This window comes from Canis lupus, chromosome 37 (assembly GCF_003254725.2).
Source record: "Canis lupus dingo isolate Sandy chromosome 37, ASM325472v2, whole genome shotgun sequence".
Taxonomy (NCBI): Eukaryota; Metazoa; Chordata; class Mammalia; order Carnivora; family Canidae; genus Canis; species Canis lupus.
The window spans coordinates 9,454,216-9,476,955 of record NC_064279.1 but is presented as its reverse complement, the minus strand read 5'-3'; the positions used below and the strand labels follow the sequence as shown (position 1 = coordinate 9,476,955).

Genomic DNA, 22,740 nt, shown 5'->3' with positions numbered 1-22,740 from the left:
AGCGGCCTCCGCGCCCGCGACCCAGCTCTTCAGCCAGCCGCGCTCGGCGGGGCCGCCGTTCCGCGGACCTTTTTTTTCTCTCCGGCTCGTGTTTCCGGGCGGATGGCGCGCTGAGGAGCGCAGCGCACCGAGGTTTCCTGGACTCGGAGGAGGACGGGCGTGAGCGGCCATGGCCTGGCAGCATCTCCCGGTTCCCCGGCTCGAGGGCGTCTCGCAGGACCAGTTTATGCAGCAGCTCTACCCGCAGGTAAGGCGCTCCCTACCACGTAGCGCGGCTCCGAATGGTTCCTTGCGGCCCAGGGTATGGGGAGGAGGCAGCGGGCGGCTGGGGCCGCGGGGGCGCGCGGGGCGTGGGGCGGACCCATCGGCTCCGTGCTCCGGGGAGAACAGCTCCACGTTCGCGGGCAGGACGGCAGCACGACGGCGGGGAGCTGAGTGCGAGAAACGGCGAGTCTGACAAGCACGGCCCGCTGCGGAGGTGGCCTTCGGGGGACCCCCTTGCTCGCTAGGCCTCCTTCCGTTACCATGGCAAGGGGGGGGGGCTGGTTGGTTGGTTGGTTGGTTTTCTCCCAACCCCACGCCGCCTCCGCCTCTCGCCCCGGGTTTCCGGAAGCTCAGGGCAGGTATCCCCGCCCCGGCTGGTCGAGCCGAAAGGTGGCCCGTGGAGTCCGCTCGCGGTGCTGGATTCACAGCAGCAGGTGTTGCGCTGCACTGAGCCAAAAGGGGAGGAAGCGGTGGGAATCCGTCGGGAAGCTTGCCCCGGTCCTGGATTCCAACTACCCCGGGTTCCAACGGTGCAGGGGTTGGACTCTTCTTCGTGTGTGTGATTTTGATCCTCAGCTCTTTAACAGAAACCTCAAGAGGAAAATATTAAGGAGGAGCGAAGTATTTTTACCTGCAGTGCTTTGTAAGGGGATCCCTACTTGAGGAAAACTGGGACTAGAGAGCCCGGCCCATCCCTAAAGAAACAATAATCCGCAAGGTTGAAGTAGGTTTATGGTAGACCCCCTCGCTCCCCACGGATTTTGCTTGATGTTTACAAGGGTGGTCAGAGAGCTAGAGTTCTCACTATTGAAAAAAGCAGGGATGGGCAGCCCGGGTGGCTCAGCGGTTTAGCGCCTTCCTTGGGCCCAGGGCGTGACCCCGGGGTCTCGGGATCGAGTCCTGCGTCGGGCTCCCTGCGTGGGGCCTGCTTCTCCCTCTGCCTGTGTCTCTCATGAATAAATAAAATCTTTTTTTTTTTTTTTTTTTTTAAGCACGAATGTTTTTGTTTTTGTTTTTGTTTTTTAGGAGTTTGCAACCTACAGAGAGGATTTAAGCCTTTATTTGTTGGTCTAGTGCTGGATGGTTTGTGGTTGCCCTCACCATCTCCACCTCAGGACTGTGTTGGTATAAGATGCTTGTAGAGCACTGAGGAGAGGCAGGGATGTATGTGGAAATGCTTTGTAAGAAACATGGTGAAGGGCATTTTTTTAACGTGATCTTCCCAGACATGATACATAATGTGTCACAAAGAAAGCATCACTGTTTCCTTTTTTTTTTTTTTTTTTTTTTAAATTTATTTATGATAGTCACAGAGAGAGAGAGAGGGGCAGAGACACAGGCAGAGGGAGAAGCAGGCTCCATGCACTGGGAGCCTGATGTGGGATTCGATCCCGGGTCTCCAGGATCGCGCCCTGGGCCAAAGGCAGGCGCCAAACCGCTGCGCCACCCAGGGATCCCGCATCACTGTTTCCTAAAGTGGAAAATTGCCAACAGCACTGTGGTCACAATGTAATAAACTTAGAAGTGAGTGAAACTGCAAAATAAGGCCTTTCTGCTTAGAAACCTTGAAGAATATCTATGAGGGGGCATAGTCTTCAGATTTTTTTAAAAATATTTTTTAAATTTTATTTTTATTTATTCTTGACAGACAGAAAGAGAGAGGCAGAGACCCAGGCAGAGGGAGAAGCAGGCTCCATGCAGGGAGCCCAATGTGGGACTCCCATCCTGAGACTCCAGTATCAGGCCCTGGGCCCGAAGGCAGGTGCTAAACCACTGAGCCACCCGGGCTGACCTTTTATTTTTAATATTTATTTTATTTTATTTTTATTTATTCATGACAGACACAGAGAGAGAGGCAGAGACACAGGCAGAGGGAGAAGCATTTTTTAAAAGATTTATTTATTCATTCATGAGTGACACAGAAAGAGAGGCAGAGACACAGGCAGAGGGAGGAGCAGGCTCCATGTAGGGAGCCCGATGTGGGACTCTATCCTGGATGTCCAGGATCAGGCAGGCCCTGGGCCGAAGGCAGGCGCTGAATCGCTGAGCCACCCCAGGATCCCCAGTCTTCAGATTTTTAACGTGTTTTAATAATTAACAGTGTGATATAGGTGCATGAAAAGATAGACCAGAGAAATAAAATGTCTGGAGATACACATACATCCAGAAATAAATTTCCGTTTATATGGAGATTTAGTATGTGTTGAACTTGATATGTTAAAAACGACTGGGGCACACCATTTGCTTCGATGTGGATGGAACTGGAGGGTATTATGCTGAGTGAAATAAGTCAGTCGGAGAAGGACAAACATTATATGATCTCGTTCATTTGGGGAATATAAAAAATAGTGAAAGGGAATAAAGGGGAAAAGAGAAAAAATGAGTGGGAAATATCAGAAAGGGAGACAGAACATGAGAGACTCCTAATTCTGAGAAACGAACTAGGGGTGGTGGAAGGGAGGTGGGCGGGGGGTGGGGGTGACTGGGTGACGGGCACTGAGGGGGGCACTTGGTGGGATGAGCCCTGGGTGTTATTCTATATGTTGGCAAATAGAACACCAATAAAAAATAAATTTATAATAAATCACTGGGGCAAAGGAATTTTTTTGTTTTTAAAGATTTTATTTATTTATTCATGAGAATCACAGAGAGAGAGGCAGAAACACGGGCGTAGGGAGAAGCAGGCTCCATGCAAGGAGCCCAATGCAGGACTCGATCCCAGGATCACTCCCTGGGTCGAAGGCAGACACTAAACCACTGAGCCACCCAGGAGTCCTGCAAAGGAACTTTTAAATAATAATAAATAATAATAATAATTATTATTATTATAAAATAATAAATAATAATAAATGATGCTGGGGCAACTGGATAGTCACTTAAAAATGATAAAATTATATTTATGTCTGACACCATACACAAGAGTTATCTCTAAATGGATCAGAGATGCAAATATATTTTTTAAAAAAGAAACTATATAGTACCAGAGGGAAACATGGGTAAATTCCTCTATAATGTAGATCTGTGGAAGGACTTTTTAACTGTGACTGAAAATTCAGGTGTAGTGAAAGATTAAAATTTGAATACATAAAATTCAAGCTGGGGGGATACCTGGGTGGCTCAGTGGTTGAGCATCTTCAGCTTGGGGTGTGACCCTGGGGTCCTGGGATTGAGTCCCCTGTCAGGCTCCCTGCATGGAGCCTGCTTCTCCCTCCGCCTGTGTCTCTGCCTCTCTCTCTCTGTTTCTCATGAATAAAATAAATAAAATCTTAAAAAAAAAATACAAGCTGAGAAAAAATTATTTGCAACATGTTTCATAAAAGGGCTGTGAAAACCCATGTATGTAAAGAACTTTTAAAAATTAAAGGGTGGGTGTGAAAGGCCACAAGTCTGATAAAATGTGAGCAGTTGTAGCCTCTAAACATGAAAAGATGTTCAGCTTTACTCAGAACTTAAAGCCACACTGAACATACCATTTCTTATCTATCATTGGCAAAAATCAGAAGGCCACTTTTTAATAATAATACTCTGTGACTCTGTAATACTTGAGGCTGTGAAGAAACTGGCACTCAAATACTTTATGCCAAGTGGTGCAACCCTTGTGAAGGGGAATTTGGTATCTATGTCTCTGTGTTTACTGTATGATCCAGCCGTCCCTCTTTTAGGAGTTTACTTTAGGGATTACTGGAAATAACCTAAAAAAAACTTTGCATAGGAGAGTGATTGATTAAATTGTTCATTTACACTGTGGTATACAAAGCTGTAAAAAAGGATGAACTGATAGCAGTGATTTCCAGGATATATTTTTAAATTAAAAAAAATCAAAAGAAAATACATAACATGCCACCTTTTTGTGTAAAAAAGAAGGGGAAATAAAGAAGTATATATGTTTTTGGTCTTGTTGCAAAACAAAACAAAAAACCAGATTGATAAACCAGAAATGAGACTAATTATAGGGCTTGATTGTGTATGAGGTGGAAGAATGTGACTGGTGTGACCTTTTTGTATAGTTTGGACTTTGGGGATCACATTAATGTTTTCAATTCTAAAGTAATAGTAATAATAAAATTAACAAGGATGAGGAATGATTTAAAAACCTAAAATTCTAATATAGAATGTAAAAACAAGGAGAAGAAAGATAAGTAACCCAAGTCACTTTTGAATATAATACTCTATGTCCTCAGTCTAAAGACTAAAATGATTGTAAAGAAATACTGAGCTCTAGTTAATAGACTTGCTTTATATAGTGATGTGACTTAGCAATTGTGAAAGTACTTATTGTGAATTTGTGCAATTGATTAAACATGGAGGATGATGGAAGTGAAGTTTCTCACTGTTAAGAGAGATATAAATAAAAATTAAAATGAATCTTATGGTAAAAGATCAGAAGGGAGGTATCAGTATTATGGCTCATATATACATGCATTAAATGTATATATAGTATGTATGTCTGCTTGGAGAGAGATAAGTAGATATGGTATATACCTATGTGGCGTGTATGTCTGTGTGTGTATGTGTGTACACGTATTTGGGAAAGGGGGAAATGAGTATACACAGACTTCCACGTATTTCCCAGCTCTGTTCACTGAGAAAGCATAGAAGTAATGATACCACAGTAGCAATGAACACACTTAACACCCAGATCATGGTTTCAAAGTAGCATTCCCTTTAAAAGAAGCCAGAGCTGCTTGAAGAAATGACTGTAGGGCTGGGATGGAAAAAGTATAAAAGGAATCTGTGTTGTGGTTTTGGTTTTTGTTTTTTTTGTGTTTTTTTTGTTTTTTTGTTTTTTGTTTTTTTTGTGTTTTTTTTGGTTTTTTTTGGTTTTTTTTTTTTTTTTTGCTATAAAGTAAGGAAGTGTTCAGGTAAAGTCACAATAGCCAGCTTGTTTTGGATCCTCCTGGCCAAATCTAAGATAATTTGAGCATCAACATTTTATCAGTAGATTATAACCAAGTGAATAAAAATAATAAGTGGAGATAAGTAAATTAGAGCATTTTGACATTAGAATGCCAACTAATATAGAAGATGATGAAATTTTTAAAAATCATGATTTTTTGCATTCATCATAGCATACTTAATTCAGGCAGGAATTACTGGTTGATCAAAGTTAACACCACAAATAGAAAACAATATCATGTGCTACCTGATATGCTACACTGAGAAGGGCACAACATTGCTTCTTTGGCACATTCCTTCCCAAAGTAGGTGACTTGAATATTAAAGAAACGTCAGATAAGCTGAAATTGAAGGGCATTCTACAAAATAACTGGCCTATACTTTTCAAAAATGTCAAGGTCATGGAAGAAAAAGGCTGAGGAACTGTTACAGAATAAGAGAGACAGGGCAACTAAATGCAATGTGGCATCTCAGAAAGAGGAAAAAAACCCAACAACTATAAGGGATATTATTAGGACAGTTAGCAAAATTTGGATATGGACTGTGAAGTAGTAGTAGTAGTAGTAGTAGTATGTCAGTGTTAAATGTAATTTTGATAATTATTCTGTGGCTAAGTAAGAAAATGTCTTTGTTCTCAGGAAATATACTCAGGTTTTTGGAGATGAAGGCGTATGATGTCAGCAACTTACCTTCAAGTAGTTAAGGAAAATTTAATTTTTAATAATATGTTTGTCTCTATACACACATAGTGAGAGTGAGAGCAAACGGTAAAATAAATGGGGCAAATGTTAAATTAACAGTTGGTGAATCAGAGTAGAGAGTATATGGGAGTTCTTTGTTCTTGCAACTTTTCCACAAGTTTGAAATAGTATCAAAATAAAAGGTTAAGAACAATATTGACTATAAAATATACATTTTAATCATTTATATTTTTGTCATAAATAATGCTTGTGAAACTACTTTTTTTTAAAGATTTAGAAAGATTTATTTGAGAGTAAAGCAAGCATGCGGGTGGGGAGGGCAGAGAGAGAATCTTGAACAGACTCCCCACTGAGTGCTGGAGCCCCAGAAGCAGGACTCAATCCCATGACCCATAAGATCACAACCTGAGTGGAAATCATTAGTTGGATGCTCAGCTGACTGAGTCACCCAGTCGCCCTGATAATTCTTTAAATAATATTGATTTTTTGTCCTCAGCTAATGATGGTACTACTATTTCCTTTTATTTGTTTTCCTAGTGTTAAAATTTTGTTCTAAGTATATTACATTGCTGTTATTCCTATTTTAGTTAATAGCATGAATTGTCAAAAGACTTGTTTGAGCATCTTAGGATCAAGAATCATTTCTTACTGTTTTTGTTCTTCTATTGCCAAATATAACTCCATATATATTTTCATTTTCCCTAATTTTTTGTTGTATATTTTTCCAACTTACAGAGAAAACCTCTAGTGTTGGAAGGAATTGATTTGGGGGCATGTACAAGCAAATGGACGGTGGATTACCTGAGCCAAGTTGGAGGGAGCAAAGAAGTAAAGATTCATGTTGCTGCAGTTGCTCAGATGGACTTCATTAGTAAGAACTTTGTATATAGGTATTTTCTTCTGAGGTTTACTCTGGGACTACAAATAACTTCTTTAAAATCTTTAAGATATTTTTATAGTATTATACAAAGACCGTGTGGCATTTCATCTTTTGGCTATTTTGATATAGTCATGGAACAGCTTACTAATTTTTAAAGAGTGGCTTTTAAAAGGCAAGAATTCTGAGTTGTTACAATTATATAAAGACATTTTCAAAGACCATTTTTCATATAGGGTGTATGCCTGATACCTTCTGGAGCCATGGAAGGAACTGGATTTCTAGAACTGGAGTTAGATTACCTCTAATGTTGGATATGCTGTACTCATTCAGTGCTTTATTAATTAATTGATCTTCCCTCATTTAGTAATTATTATCTAGAGTAATGAATTCTGAAGTTTTCCTTCATAACTTACTTTGATTTTTAATGCACTCATTTTTAGAAGATTTTCTAATTCCTAATTGTGAGAGAAGCGTAAGCCCATGTTTTCTTTTTCTGCTCTCTCCAGTAATATATAGGACATGTAGTTGCTATGTTTGGTATAGTTTTTCATCAACTTGGATAGCTTTCAAAAAATCATATTAAATTTTCTCTTTTGACAAAATAACCTTAAATACTTTTAATTTCCCTTGTGGTTGTCATTTTATGCTTAGAGATGAGATGTCTTAAAAGTAAGGTAGTTAAAAGATGCTGAGTGTCCAAACTTGAAAGTTTCAGATGTCAATAATCTTATAGATTTAATGTTATTTATTCCCAGAAGTTTCATTAAAAATGTTAAAAAAACAAATTTTTATATTCTGAGCACGGGCAGTTTCCAGCAAATTCAGTCTTTTGAAAAACTATGTAGTTCACAAAAGACTGATTTTTAAAGAAAGGTAGTTCTCACTGTTCTTCCAGAGTTTAGAGATGAGTAAATGGAGCTTCTAATGTCCAGAGTCATTCCTTTCTCATTAGAGTTTTCCAAGCTCATATAGCAGCTTGCCAAAACATTTCTTAGTTTTTGATCCTTTGAATATCCACCATTATAGTTTTGGTTTTTAATAGGCCGTGAATTGAATTTAATTGCCGTAAGTTTTTCTAAGAGTAAGAACTTTTCATTTTTTATTAAATCAAAAAGGTGGAAGCAAGTGCTGGAATGATGAACATTTTTAGGTCGGCCGTTAATGATGTTTATTTTCCAGAGAGTCCAAAGCCATAACAAATGGGTATTGAAACTTCATCTAAAATTGCTTTGCTATTTTGTCATGTTCCATAAACTTTTCAAAACTTGTTTTTGAATCACATACATTATGTAATAGTTCCTATCCCAGCTTTCTCCAAGCCTTTCACTAGAGCAACTGAAGAATTGCAAGATTATTTTCTTAGTGCAAGAAAAAAATAGATTTAGTCATTTTGGCAGTTACCAGGGAGTAGGAAAAAAGGGAGACATCTAGGTCAGAGAGAGTCTAGAAAGGAAGAAATCCTACACACATATATCATCATCATCACTTCAGTTTAAAGTTGCATGTCTGCTTATTAAATATTTGAGGAGCAATACATTTCCAAGTCTTAGCTTTTACTTCTTTCTTCTGGGTGGCTCTCATTGTTCTTCCTGAATCAGGGTACTGTGAACGGGAGGAGTCATGTGTGGTGAAAAAATACTGTTGGTATTCTTCTGGTCATAGATTTAAAAAAATAAATCAGTCTGACTCTTATAAGCTTAACTGCTCTGTCACATCATCTAATTCATGTCATCATCTTGCTCTTATTGTTTATTATACTTTTATCATTCCTGATCTTGGTTTGCAAAGCAGCTTTTGCAAATGGGGAACACAAGAGTGAAGATTTTTTTCCTTGTTTTAAATGTTGGTAACTGCTTTCATGCTGCTGAAATGGTTTAGTATCGTTGTTAACCCCACCATTTGTTCTTTACTGAACACTTACTATATATCAGGTGCTGTGCCATGCATCCTAGGTTATATTAATCATTTAATTTAGGTACAATCTATGAGGTAGTTTTGTTTTCAGTAATTATACAATTAAGAAAATGGAGGCTTAAAAACATTAAGTAACTTGCCCAAGATCATATAGCTTGAAATAATGGAACCAAACTTATACCCAAATTTGCCTGACTCCACAGAACCCATGATCCTAACCCCTCTTTGATATTATCTCCCTTACTAGTCTGTCTCCCAGTCCAGACAAATGAAACTTAAATAACAGATGTCCTTCTTTTTGAAACATGCACAGGATAGATAAAACCTTGAGTCTAAGAAACTTTTAATTCATACCTCATTTCCCCCCTCTCAGCTTTGCTTCTGCAGAAGCTCTGAGAGGCACCACTTCCTAAGGAAAAAGATTGCTGAGAACACCCAAGTTCTGCTTCTGGATTTTTTTTTCACTCTATCTGCCCTGTTCTTATAAAGGTTTTGAAACACTTTTGAGTTTTCCCTCATAAAAAGATAAGCCTGGGCAACGGCACCAATTACAGGGGTAGCTCTGGACCTGAGAGGCTTCCATATTTTCCCCAAACTCTTGCAGAGTTGCTTTGGTAGAAATGAAGGGTATATGGTGAGGTCAGAGATGGAAAACATTGCATAGGAAGATGCCAAGTAAATTTGTTGATATAATTAACTAAAAACTGTAGTAGCAAATGGGTCTGAGCAGATGGTAGACTCCTCTCTTGCAATGCTCACTCTTCTACATAATCATCAGCAGTGTCTTCAAGTTCAGATTGACATTCACGCCCACAGGACCCACTAGTCCATAATCTGGCATTAGATTCACTTAGCTTTGTAAAAAGATACAAGGCAGGAAAGCACATACTAGCAGTATAGTATCAGTGGGACTCCTTATGCCAATCCAGGAGCCATTTTTGTCTCACCAACTGACAGCTTACTTCCAAGGGAACAAGATTATAAAGATGGGTACAGACACATATTAGCTAAATTAAGCAACATAGTCCACAGAAACCAGTGATATGAAATGGCACATAAATTTAGCTTCTGTGTTCCTACAAGGGACAAACTCAATTACAAGAGTTATACCACACACAGGGAAGCCAGATCCTTTACTTTTTAACAAATACTTATAATCCACTCATCAGCCTTTCAGTCCAAATCAAGAGTCATTTTTACAATAAACATGGTTAACTGATATCACAGCAGGCATTCACATTTATCTTAACCCAGTAGGTTTCTACAAAAACATTGCTAGGAAAAGGTAAGCCCAAGGTCATCTTATAGATAAGGAGAAAGGGTTTTTGCTAACACTTTCTCCTCACTTCCTCAGTACAGATTCCAAGTAGAAAGATTTGGTGGTAAGAGTGAAAGGACTAAAACAAAAGGAGAGAGAGAAAAGACCACTACTCTTAATCAGAGGTTTGGAAGCTGGAGTGCAGTGGCGGTTGTGGGGAGAGGCTTTTGACCCAGATGCTTTTGAGGACTTCATTGTCTTGATGTTACTGTTGTCATCTTCATATAGGGGTCAGTACTTTTGATTCTAGAATGTTGAAGGGACTGGATGGAACCAAAGAAATGGTAGCCCTCCAGGTTCTCAAGAGTGAGCTAAAAGGAAATGAACTCCTTCTGTGATGTTCAACCTTGTTTAAAATGAGATTAGGAGATAGCCATTTGAACAGAAATATGGAGGAAGAATAAAACTCGGTCACTTCTCTGAATTCTCCTTAAGGTATTCCTCAGAATTCTTTTTTTTTTTTTTTCTTTTTTTTTTTTTCCTCAGAATTCTTAAAATGATGGAGTGGTGAAGAAGATTGAGAGCAATGTTGTGGGCTTCTGTTTTCTGTGGTAGTGCCAAAAGGCAGGAAGATCAGTGAGAGAGTGAAGGACTTGATCTTCACTGGATCATTTGCCTACTGTCTCTTCCAAAATAGCACTTAGTATTTTGTCCGATTCCTTAGTCACAGGACTTGTTTTGCCATGACACTTGAAGTAGTAAGTTTGAAAGTTTGTTTATATCCAGATGTAACCAGATACCATAGAAACCTTTTTCTAACAGTAACTTGGAATAGGCAGATATTAACATAAAAGGATTCATCTGTCCTATAGATTTAAAAGTCTTTAATTTTTGAAATCATAATTTTAGACAATCTAGGTCAAATAAGCACACTGCTAAATGAATTTTGAAAGTTTAGAATTACACATAATTATAATAAAATTATGGATATTGTAAAATAGAAGGATATATACAACTCCAACAAGCCTATATATATACTGATAAGGGTATGACTAGTTGATTTACTATTAGGTCCAAGACTTCTTTTGTGTTTATTTCAGAACTTTACCTTTTGATAAGTTGGTTCAGAGGGCAGCTGAAGAAAAGCATGAAGAATTCTTTATTTCAAAGGTAAGTGCTTTGAATGGATTTTCTTTAAGAAGCATTAATATGTATATACTAGTTGGATTTTCTTATACAAGAACATTAGATACAAGAGCTATAGCCTTCTCTGATAGCTGTTTTTAAGGTTCAGTTGTATATGCCATAGATGTAGTTTTGCTGTTTATTAGATCTCAAACATTGACTAAATTATTTTTCTGTACCTCAGTATACTCATCTGTGAGATAGGAACAATAATAGTTCCTATTTGATAAGGTTTTTGTGATAGTTAACTAAATAAAATCTGTAGAGTACTTAGCACAATGCCTGACATGTGGAAACTACTCACTAAATGTTAGTGATTAATAATACTCTCTTTGAAAATGCTTTAGTCTGATACATAAAGTTCAAATGCTGAAGGAGAACTTTATTTACATATCTTATTGGCTATTAAAACTACTTCTATATTATTATCAACGTGATTTTTGTTGTATTTGTTATAACATTTATTCAGGATTAAATGCAGAAGAATTCTACTTATTTACATTATAGTCCAATTTTAAATAATCCAATTTAAGTTTCTTGAGATAAAGCATGGAGGCATATATATATTTTTAAAAAATTCACTGTTATCTCAAAAGCACATTTTAAAAATAAACTGCTTTTTAAGCTTTGAATAAAGCTGTTGTCTGCATCTGAGCCAGCCAGGCTGGTGGCCGGTTTGGTTGTGACAGGTGCTGCTACTCACCGTTCTCACAACAGGTGGTGGTTATACTAGACTACCACCGGGATCCCTCAAGCTCTGCAGGTCTGTGAGTCTACAGTATGATTAGATTGTCTGCTGAAACGGATTCCACTGACTGTATCTGAACTAACTGTGTATTCATCTTATTTACATACTTTCCATACTTTTTAGATGTAAATCCTTTATCTTGCCTTGGTTTCTTTTACTTCACTTGACATTTCACAGCTATTTAAATCTGTACTGCTCATTACTCTTGTTCACAGCTATTTAAATCTGTACTGCTCATTACTCTTGGATAGGAAAGTTCTCAAGGTCAACTGCATACACATGTATATTTGTGTCTTAAAATTAGAGAAAGTATGTAAATAAGATGAATTTAGACTGTCCGCTCAGTCTTCCAGGAAGCAGAGGCTAAGATGGAATTAGGAGTGCAGACAGGTTTATGGGGGAGTAATACTTTTGAAAGGACAGGAGTGGATTGGGTGGGAGGAAGCCATCAGACAGTAACATAGGTCTAGCAGAATCTCTGCTAGCTCACTGTGGACCCCTGAGCAGAGACTGCCTGTCTGAGGAGTCCTGTGTGGGTGACAAGGTCTTGGCCTTTTACCATCTTGCTCAGTCATTGCTTGGGACTACCCCAAGAAGAGCATAAAAGGCTGAGGTGGACCTGAAAGAATTCATAGCTAGCACCTGTCAGTTAATCACACTCTTTGCCACTAGTGGTAAATTCTTTCTTGAAGGGGTTCTGAGCAGTATATCTCTGTGTCTGCCCCATTCATTTTTTTTTTTCCCAATCCGAAAACATTAGAACTGGCAAAAAAAAAAAAAAAAAAAAAAACCCTCAGAATTTTGAAAAACATACTTTGAAACCTATTTAGCCAATAATAAATTTATAGAAATTATCTGATGCTACTTAAAAAAACACTGGATCTGAGAGTTGATTTAAATTTTTAGCCATAGATTTAAAATATGTTACTAAGGTAAATAACATGGATTTTGAATTTTGTGTTATAATAGTCAGTATATGTATAAAAGAGGCAGAACTCTGAGTTGGATTGCTTTTGTGCTTGACCCCGTATCTGAGTTCTCTAATTCTTAGAGGAAACGCAGATAACAGTAGTGTGTTATAATTCAGACAGTTCCTTACTATAGCTACTAAGTGAAGAATAATTGGCAGTTTTTAAAAGTATCAACATAAATTTACTACTCTGAAATGACATATTTCTTTTTTTTTTGTGAAATGACATTTCTAATTCATATATGAGTTGACTCTAAAGGATTTGGCTTGAGAATCTATATGATCAGTGATAGGCTTAACTTGATAAAATGCAGCGTTCTAGATTTTTAAAAAATGTATTACTGTATAAATTATCATATTTATTTCCTACTCTGCATTTGCATTATATTAAGAAGTTTATTATTGGCCACAACAGTACCTTGAGATCTTGTGTGTTACACAAATGAGAATTCTTTTTAAGTCTTATTGTTAAGAGTCTAAATAAGTTAAAGTCCAAATTAAGCATTGTGTTTTAGATGTAGTAAATATATGTTGCCTTTCAAATTTATTTTATATAATATTTTGTGGATCCAGCCATTATTACAAGCAGCATATAAAGACATTTCTTTATATGGCCACCAGAGAGCATTAGTAGAAAGGAAAAGAAAATGGAGCTCTTTTGAAAACAACTGGGTTAGGTTTTTAAGACTTAATTCCTTCCGTCTTTTACTTTCTGTTATTTTTAAATGAATATTTATGTTACTTTTCTTTGGGATGTTTAAGGATGAGAAGTACTACTTACGGTCACTTGGAGAAGACCCTAGAAAGGTAAGAATTCTGAATGTAAAACAAAGGCTTAAAACCTAATGGATGTATATATTTTAACTGGCCCTGTACTTTTTATACTTATTGCCTGACATACGACCTGCTTCTTTTTTTCCCATTCTTTTCTCAATGATTTGTGCCCTTGAATAAAAATAAAACAATTAGGGGTGCCTGGGTGGCTCAGTCAGCTGAGTGGCCGATTCTTGATTTGGACTCAGGTCATGATCTCAGGGTCCTAGGATCAAGTCCTAAGCAGGCTCTGTGCTTTGCAGGGAGTCTGCTTGAGGTTTCTCCCTCTCTTTTTCTCCTCTCCCATTTGCACGCATATGCTCTCTTTTTCTACGATAAATGAATCTTTAAAAGAAAAAAAGTAAAATTATTAAAAGTTGATTACTTAGCTTTTAATTTTAAGCAGGACCATAGTATCTTTTAATAGATGATTAAAGTCGTCTACTCTAACCTTTACACAATTAAAAAATCTTTTCTACTATGTATTTTACAGATGGTCATTTAGCCAATAAAACATAATCTAAGATAATTATTAAAATATCGAGTAATTCACTAATATAAGCTTTGACATGTATTGAGAATCAAATTAATATGGCTGCAGTATTAAGTATTGGTCCCTAAAATGATGAAGTAATATTCTGTTTTTTCCTATTATGTCCTTATTTAGTTCTTTAACTGCTTTTAGTCTCCTCTCTCAGTAAAATCCACAGGTTTTACATAGTTAAAATTGTTAACTCCTAAATTTTAAATACTTAATATTGGAGTAGATGGCGATTGTATGATTGTTGCTTAAATAAGAAGAACCTATTATTAATGAGGCATATTAAGCTTAACTGTACAATATTGTTGAATCTGCAATCTATTACATAGTCTGTTGTTCCTTCATTAGAAAGATCATATATTGACTGTGGTCACCAACTAGTATTTTAAAGCAATGAATAGAGTTTTACTCCGTTCCTCCTTAATAGCATAGGCTCTGATGGCAGCCTGAGGTAAAACAAGTATTATACCAATACTGCATTTATTATTAAAATTTTTACAGTGTTTCTCTCAATACAGGATGTTGCAGATATCAGAAAGCAGTTTCCTTTACTGGAAGGAGATATCAAGTTTCCAAAATTTTTCAAAGAGGAGCAGTTCTTTTCCAGTGTTTTTCGAATTAGCTCGCCAGGATTACAGCTTTGGACCCACTATGATGTATGCTACATAAATGAGAAATCCAAATCTATAGTAGATATTTAGCATCTATAGATATAACATTTACAGTTTCAACTTTCTGTAGAATACCCTGAAGATCTGGGAGGCAAAATTTGCTGAAAGATGAGATTTGAAAACTGGTGCTCTGCAAGTTGATGATACGGGAGTAAATGATTTAGCTAATGCTACAGCCTAGTTAGTTTTCTCACATTTGCATTTCTTTGTGGGAGTGGTCTTGATTCATTGTATTTTGTGTGAAGTTTTATTTAGTGGTTTTTTTTATATGTGATAAATGGCCACCAGATGAGGGGGAAAATTGTACAATGAAGAAGCAATAAAGTTGTGACAATGAGGATGTGGAAATGATACACATGACTAGATGGAACTGTTATTCAAGAGAAAGGCAGAAGTTTATGGAGAGCGATTTCCAGTTCTAAGAATTTGGGGATATCTGAAGGTCTTAGATTATACATCCCTGGAGAATGTGAACTGTCCACTATATTTTTTGAGCAACAAGATGTATAGAATATTGTCCGTGATCATTTATTCTGGGGTATTATAATTTTATTTGCATCAAGTATGTATATATAAATATTTTAAACACACTAAAAGTATAGTATTATGTATGGTTTGGTGTTGGGTGGAGAAATTTAGGAAGCTAAAGCAATACCTAGTAGGTTTCTAAAGATAAAATAATTTTTTAAGAAGTTCTAAATCAAGCTATATTAAGTTTTATAAGCATGTTATAATTCAGCCGAGGGCCCCTTGGGAAGATTTTTAACATAATAACTAAATGAGATAGACATGAATTCTTAGCATATTTTTTAAAGGTTTTATATAAATGATATAGTGAGAAAATGATGTGGTAACTTAAATAATATTTTTAATTATGTGACTATTTTAAATTTTAACTAGTATCACTTTTGTCTAGATTTATAATAGAATTCTATGAAACTTTTATTAAAAATAACTCAAAGAAATGCTTGTTACATAGTTATATAGTTAAGGTTTACATAAGAAAAGGGTTTGTAGTGAAAAGAGAAATGGTTAGGTGGGAGCAGTATGTAAGTAATTATGAATATATCTTGCTTAGCATATATTTTAATTCCTTTGCTGAGAATTATGTAACTCTGCCTTTTACTATTTTCCATAAAGTGTACCCTTGAGTATGCAGAAATAATCAAGATTACTCCATTAATAAGTACATCAAGAAAATTTGCCAGATTATAATTCTGTAGAGATAATTTGGAAATCAAGATGCCTATAACTAAATTATGGTTGGCCATATATTAAAAGAGTTTAGCAGTGGTTGATTACAGTAGTACCTTGTGTTTTCCCAACACTTAATTTTTCTAAGTGCTTTCCATCTGTTTCTAATGTTGGCTGTATAGCATTCCTTGGCAGTTAAGTAAGTACTAACCAAGGGGAGCTTCAAATAGGTGAAACTACCCTCTCTGTCAGAATGGTGGGGCAAGAGCAGATAGTTCTCAGATTTCCAGTCCTTCCCATTTTAAGGCAGAGCTGCAGGAACATATTTAATAAAGGCGCAGTTGCATTTACAATACAAATGTTTGCATTGTTAGATTAGAATATTTCTGTAAGAGTTGTAGATAATGTGAATCAAGTCTTACTAAAGGAATGAGATTTACATTTAACTGTTTGGAATACCATTAGTTTTGTTTATTTAAATTTTAGATAATGTTTATCCATAAGTTCTTATTGGCCTTCAGGTAATGGATAACTTCTTAATACAAGTGACAGGAAAAAAACGTGTTGTACTATTCAGTCCTCGAGATGCCCAGTATTTATATTTATCAGGTACTTTTTTTTAAGTTTACATTTCTAAAGTCTAGTCTATTCACTTACTCTTTTTGAGAAATCTTTTACTTTCATAGAGAAACATTGTAGGGCTTATTTCTAATTATCATGTATTTGTGTTCTCCATGGGTATATATGTAATGATAGGCTATATGAACAATAAAATTTTAAGTTTTAATTATACTACATAGATGTCAATAGTCATAAAGGGTGGGGGGTGGTCATTGAATATTGTTTTAGGTTTCAGGAGAATAGTAATTGTTCTTACACTGTGGATACAATAAATAATTGTACAGAAAAGAATAAATTTTCAAGTTTATATTTGTGATTACCTTTTAAGAAACGCTAACTTTGCTTTAATCTCTATCATCATGTTTTTGGGAACTTTTCAGGTACTAAGTCAGAAGTCCTGGATATAGATAACCCAGACTTAGCTAAATATCCACTGTTTTCCAAGGCCAGAAGGTATGAATGTTCCCTTAAAGCTGGAGATGTATTATTCATTCCTGGTAAGATTTCTAGACTTCATTCATTTCCTATTTATAAAATCTGTACTCTCACTCATCCATTATATGACTGTTTTAGTTCAAAAGTATATTTGTTATATGTATTCTATACAAGTTGATTTTTATATACCATTGTTTAAAGTATGCTAAGCACATTCTTATAAAATTAATAGTCTTGCTTTTCAAAGGCAACTTATAACATTATACTTCTATCTTATTAAATGACATTAAACAAGATACATTATATCTGGGAGAAGATTATACCTGCTGGTTGTTTTTAATCATTTCTAAAATATTTGCATATTGGGGCTCTTGGGTAGCACAGTCGGTTAAGCATCCAAACCTTAGTTTCAGCTCAAGTCCTGATTTCAGAGTTCTAAGATTGAGCCCCACGTCGGGCTCCACACTCAGTGCAGAGTCTGCTTAAGACTCCTTTCTCTCTCCCTCTTCACCCCCCCATCTTTCTCTAAGATAAATAAATCTTTTATAAAAATAATAAAATATTTGCAAATTTTAGAACTGTCACTTAAATATTTACCAAGAAACGGTAAATATATTTCAAAGCCAAAACAGACTAGAGATTGTTAAAATCTCAACACCTGTAATGTCTTTTGTGTGCATTATTTTCTGTGGTCTGAATTAGTGCCACTTTGCACAATTAATAGGCATTAGTTGTTAGTGATGCAACTAACATCTAATTATTCAAAAGTGAATACCTGAAGATTATAAAAATCATAAGATAAAAGGAATGTATTAACAAATTATATAGTCGTATTTCTCACATCTAAGTTAATATATTTTAATCATTAATACCTCTTTTCAGTGACAGAATTAAATAAAGAAGTTTTTTTTTTTTTTTTTTTTTTTTTTTAAGAAGTATTAATAAGAATATGATCTCGGAGTGCCTGGGTGTCTCAGTTGGTTAAGTGTCTGCCTTCGGCTCAGGTTATGATCCCAGGGTTCTGGGATCGAGCCCTGTGCAGGCTCTCTGCTCAGCGAGGAGCCTGCTTCTCCCTCTCCCTCTGCCTGCTGCTCCCCTTGCTCTGTGTTCTCTCTCTCTCTGTGAAATAAACAAATAAAATCTTTAAAAATATATATGATTATCTCATTTAGGGTTACCTTATAAATTGCTTGAGGACAAGGAACTATGTTTTGGTAATCTTTATATTCTCCAAGGGGCCTGATACAATGTCCTTAACATAACTATCTATAAAAATTGAATCATTAATTTCTTATTCATAAGTTCTTTGTAAACAACCAGCATACTAGTCCTTAAATGCGTTGCCATTATTTAAATTTTTTTGGTTTTGTATCTTTAGAGTGGTTAAGAGCTATGCGGTTTTCTCTTATTCTGTATACTACTTTAAAAAGCCAGAAATACTTAACATTTGCATGTATTTTGAAATAAAAGCAAAACCCCTGTCTTTGCATTTAAATTTAACAGAATGGTTAGCTTTTTTCCTGTTATATTGAATAAGGAAAAAAGATTCTGAAAGAATAGTTAAGATTAAATCCATGTTTGAAACTAGTTTTGCAAATCAAAATATTTTAAGCTTTTGTTTTTCCTAGAGCACTCTTAGAATGAATTTGTTTCTAAAATTTAGCATCTTACTTTCTCCCATTCACAAGATTAAACATTTTTTGATGTGGCTAGTATTTTTTTTAAGATTTTATTTATTTGAGAAAGAGAGCACAAGCTGGGGCAGGGTTGGGGGACAGAGGGAGAAGGAGAAGCAGACTCCCCACTGAGCAGGGAGCCCAACTCAGGGCTCCATCCCAGGACCCTGAGATCATGACATGAGCCGAAGGCAGACCAGATGCTTAACCAGCTTAGCCACCCAAGTACCCCATTGACATGACTATTATTTCATCTTGGTTATATATTGTGATGTTGCTTTCATATTCCTATGGCACCTATAGATTGAAAACATTTAGATTCAATTGAAAACAAAGAAATAAATGTTCTAAAGGAAGTGAAAAATTAATCAGCTGTATCATATGATGATACTTATTCATCCTCTCCACCACAATATTTGCTTTAGTTTTATACACTTACTGTACAGGAGCCGAAAGAAATATAAGATATTTATAATTGCATTAGCTTAATATAAAACTAAGGAAGCTACAATGAATGCAAATTTAAGCAAGTTAGAAAACCAAATTCAGCTTGAATAGGAGGTCTTTGAGAACAAAAATATGAGAACAAAAGTACTGTGCTGAGGCGGAAAAGGTCAAAGATACTCCTCAAATAATTGAAATGTTCTGTGTACAAAAAATAAACACTTTTGATGTGGTTGTATGACTCAGGAAGTGTAAACAAGTAACAAAACATAGCCCCAAATTACAGAACTTACAAAACAAATATAACTTTATTATGTCTTTCAAGTTAAAGGGGAAAATTGCTATTTTCCAAAGGTTTTAAAAGTAGAGTTGTGTTATTGACACTTTAAATTGGTTGGCAATTCATAAAAGTTAAAATGATTCTGTTAAAATCAGGAGTGTGCTAACGAAGGGATCTAGTTACAAGAATTTCTTACATTGGCTATATGCAATTTGTGATATTTCACTGACATTTTGGTTTGTTTCTTTTTTTTTTTTTACTCTAGGTTTTATTTTTAACTTGTTTTTTTTCTTTAAACTTTCTCCAGCTTTATGGTTCCATAACGTAATTTCTGAAGAGTTTGGAGTGGGAGTGAATGTCTTTTGGAAGCATCTTCCATCTGAATGCTATGATAAAACAGATACCTATGGAAACAAAGATCCTACAGCAGCATCAAGAGCTGCACAAATTTTGGACAGAGCTTTAAAAACACTGGCTGAATTACCAGAGGAATACAGGGACTTCTATGCACGGCGAATGGTCCTACACATTCAAGATAAAGCCTATAGCAAAAACTTGGAATAAATAATGAAGTGAATGCAATGAATATAAACTTTAAAATACAATTCAGTTCAAATATTGGAAGAGTATAACAAATTATTTTTTAGAAGATTATTTGTTAAAATAGGAAAGAAAAATCTTAGGCTTATGGATTAAATAAATAGGAATTGTTATTTATGGTTTCTATTTAATACAGATTTTTATGATTCAAAGACTGCTGTATTGGGTGGGACCACTCTAGTTTTCAGATGCAAATAGCAAAAAAATCCAACTTAAAATGACTTAATAAAATGTATTGAATCATTATATAGTCTACTGATAGAATGGGCTTCAGTATTTCTGATCCAGTGATTCAGTAGACCAAGAGCCTCTAGGGTTTTTTCTCCCATTTTCAACTGCAGCATTGGCATCATCCTAAGGCTGGCTACCCTCGTGGTCATGGGATGATTGCCAATAGCAGTTTGAGCCATGTGCATCTTCATTTACATGCAGTGGAGGAGTCAGGCTGGATTCCAAGGGCCTTCTTTTAATATGCAAAAGATTTCCCAGAATTTGCCACCAAATCCTTGGGTCTCATTAATTTAAAGTGGCTTAGACCTGTCCATCCCTGAACAGTCACTGGGAAAAGGTATGAAATAACTCATGCCAGTCAGGTCTCCTGGAGCTTTTAAATAGAATCCTCTCCCTCTGAGGCACATGGGAACATCAGCATGGATAATTTTTAAAATCAGGATTCAGATTAGGAAAAGGTGAGCAACCGACATCTATATCTTTTTGAGCTTTTCAAAACACAGATGTTTAGGCCCCAACTTTGCAGACTTGGATTCAGTATGCTTGGGGTTTGCTATATAGTATATGTATTTGATAGACCTCTGAGGTTGTTTTGATGTATAATCAGGACTGAGTTGGATCAGATGATAGTAATTTGGATTATTTTGTGATTCATCCAAAACACGTTTGTTTGATCTGATCTTGGTTTTTCTTGGCATTCACTGCCCCCCGCCCCCTTTTTTTCAATGTCAGAAAATATTCAGATGTTTTAATTTATACCTACAGCTAAACTTCAACCCAATTAGTTTTCCCCACTAAATGCTTTTCACTTACCCTTTTCTAAAGAGAAAAAAATTTTCAAGAACAAATACAGGAGAGATCCCAATTATGTTGTCATCATTGAAGACAATGAGCCATTGTATGTGGATCTGTGCCATTCTTTGTTTTGTACCTAGTAATTCTATTGCAGCATCATTGAAAAAAGACCAGATATATTTACTGAACACAGATGTGCTCATCTAAAGCAATCTGAGTGCGTCAAGTTGGTGCATTTTAAATTATGGAGAAAATAATTTTCTGTTAAAATAATTCATCCATATCCTGTTTTTGGAGTTGGATTAATTTCAGATATAAAAAGCAGATTACAATAAATAAAAAAGGAAAAGTATATGAAAAATAACTCTCTTTCCTAGGTGTCTTTAGGAAGAGATACTGAAGTTACTCAGGTCAAAAAAAGTGTAAAGATGGTCTGTTAGAAAAGGAAGTTACTTTAGCCAGATTATTAGATTTTTTTTTCATTTTTGGTTACTTACATTAAGCAAAGAAATTGTTTAATGATTGCTTTTCCCTTGGGAAGAAAAAAAAAAGACAAAACCTCTGTTGGAACAGTACTTACAGTCAGCTTTTAGATAAACCTTGGTTGTTTTTTTTTTTCTTTTAAACCATTAAGAGAATTGGTGCAAAGTATATATCCAGAATCATGTAGAAAACTTGGAAGTTAAAACTGAGATTATAATCTTCCAATGACTGTTCATTTTAATTCAGTTTATTTGGGAAGCAAACTGGATCACCTTAGGCAAGTTAAGAAACTTAATCTTTATGAAGCTTATTTTCCTCATCTTTAAACTTGTACTTTATAGGGTTGCTGCAAAACTACAGAGGTAATTCAGGGCACGGACAGTTGAGAGCTGATGCTAGCTTTCTGATTTGAGATGGCTCTCGTTGCAGTTAAATTCTATCTAGAAAACTAGAAAATAAACCCTTTAGGAAGTTTTAAAATTATTTCCTTGGTCATAATTTCTGATGTTAAGAGTTTATTTTAAATTCAAAATATTTTTATCTTTTTAGCTGACCTGATTGAGACCAAATGAGACGTTTTTAATGTTAAAACTTTAAAATATTAAGCAGTATGTGTTAGCTGCAACTTCTCAGGAATTCCAAATCTTAGAACTTTATTGCTGAAAAGGATCTTAGAAATCACTTCATCAATCCAGATTGCTTAAGGGAGTGTCCAGGCTTACACAGCTGGGTGATGGAACCTACAATCACGTTGTGACCAGATCAGTAATTCTCCATGCTTTCTCCCTTAGGTGCAGCTCATCTTTGTTATTCTTTGGCTACAGCTTAGGGGCTTGACATGATTCATAAAAGAATTTTTTTCCTCTGTCAGCAAAACTCACTGTACCACACAGACAAAAGATACAAAGTAAGACAAAGGGATACAAAATAAGATTAATGAACAAGTAGCAGAGAGTTCTATAAAAATGGAACACTATGCAAAGAATGAGACAGTATTGTGGCACTGGCAAGAAATTTTTCCAAGGTGATTAAATGAGAAAAAAGTTGCAAACTATAGGTATAGTATGCTGCCATTTGTGTAAAACAAAGGTATGCTCTAAGTAAACATAGGTGTATGCATAGAATTAATTGCTAAAATAT

The 22,740-nt window shown here is 35.9% G+C and overlaps 1 protein-coding gene across 1 annotated transcript; it reads left to right on the top strand.

The window, feature by feature from the left end:
• The first annotated feature begins 81 nt into the window (after positions 1-81).
• On the top strand, positions 82-20,337 carry TYW5 (tRNA-yW synthesizing protein 5). The gene is made up of 8 exons (XM_025441987.3): positions 82-247; positions 6,597-6,751; positions 11,014-11,083; positions 13,579-13,623; positions 14,689-14,826; positions 16,557-16,644; positions 17,037-17,153; positions 19,799-20,337. The coding sequence occupies exons 1-8, from the start codon at positions 170-172 to the stop codon at positions 20,053-20,055; spliced, it is 948 nt and encodes a 315-aa protein (XP_025297772.1). The 5' UTR covers positions 82-169; the 3' UTR covers positions 20,056-20,337.
• Positions 20,338-22,740: the final 2,403 nt, after the last annotated feature.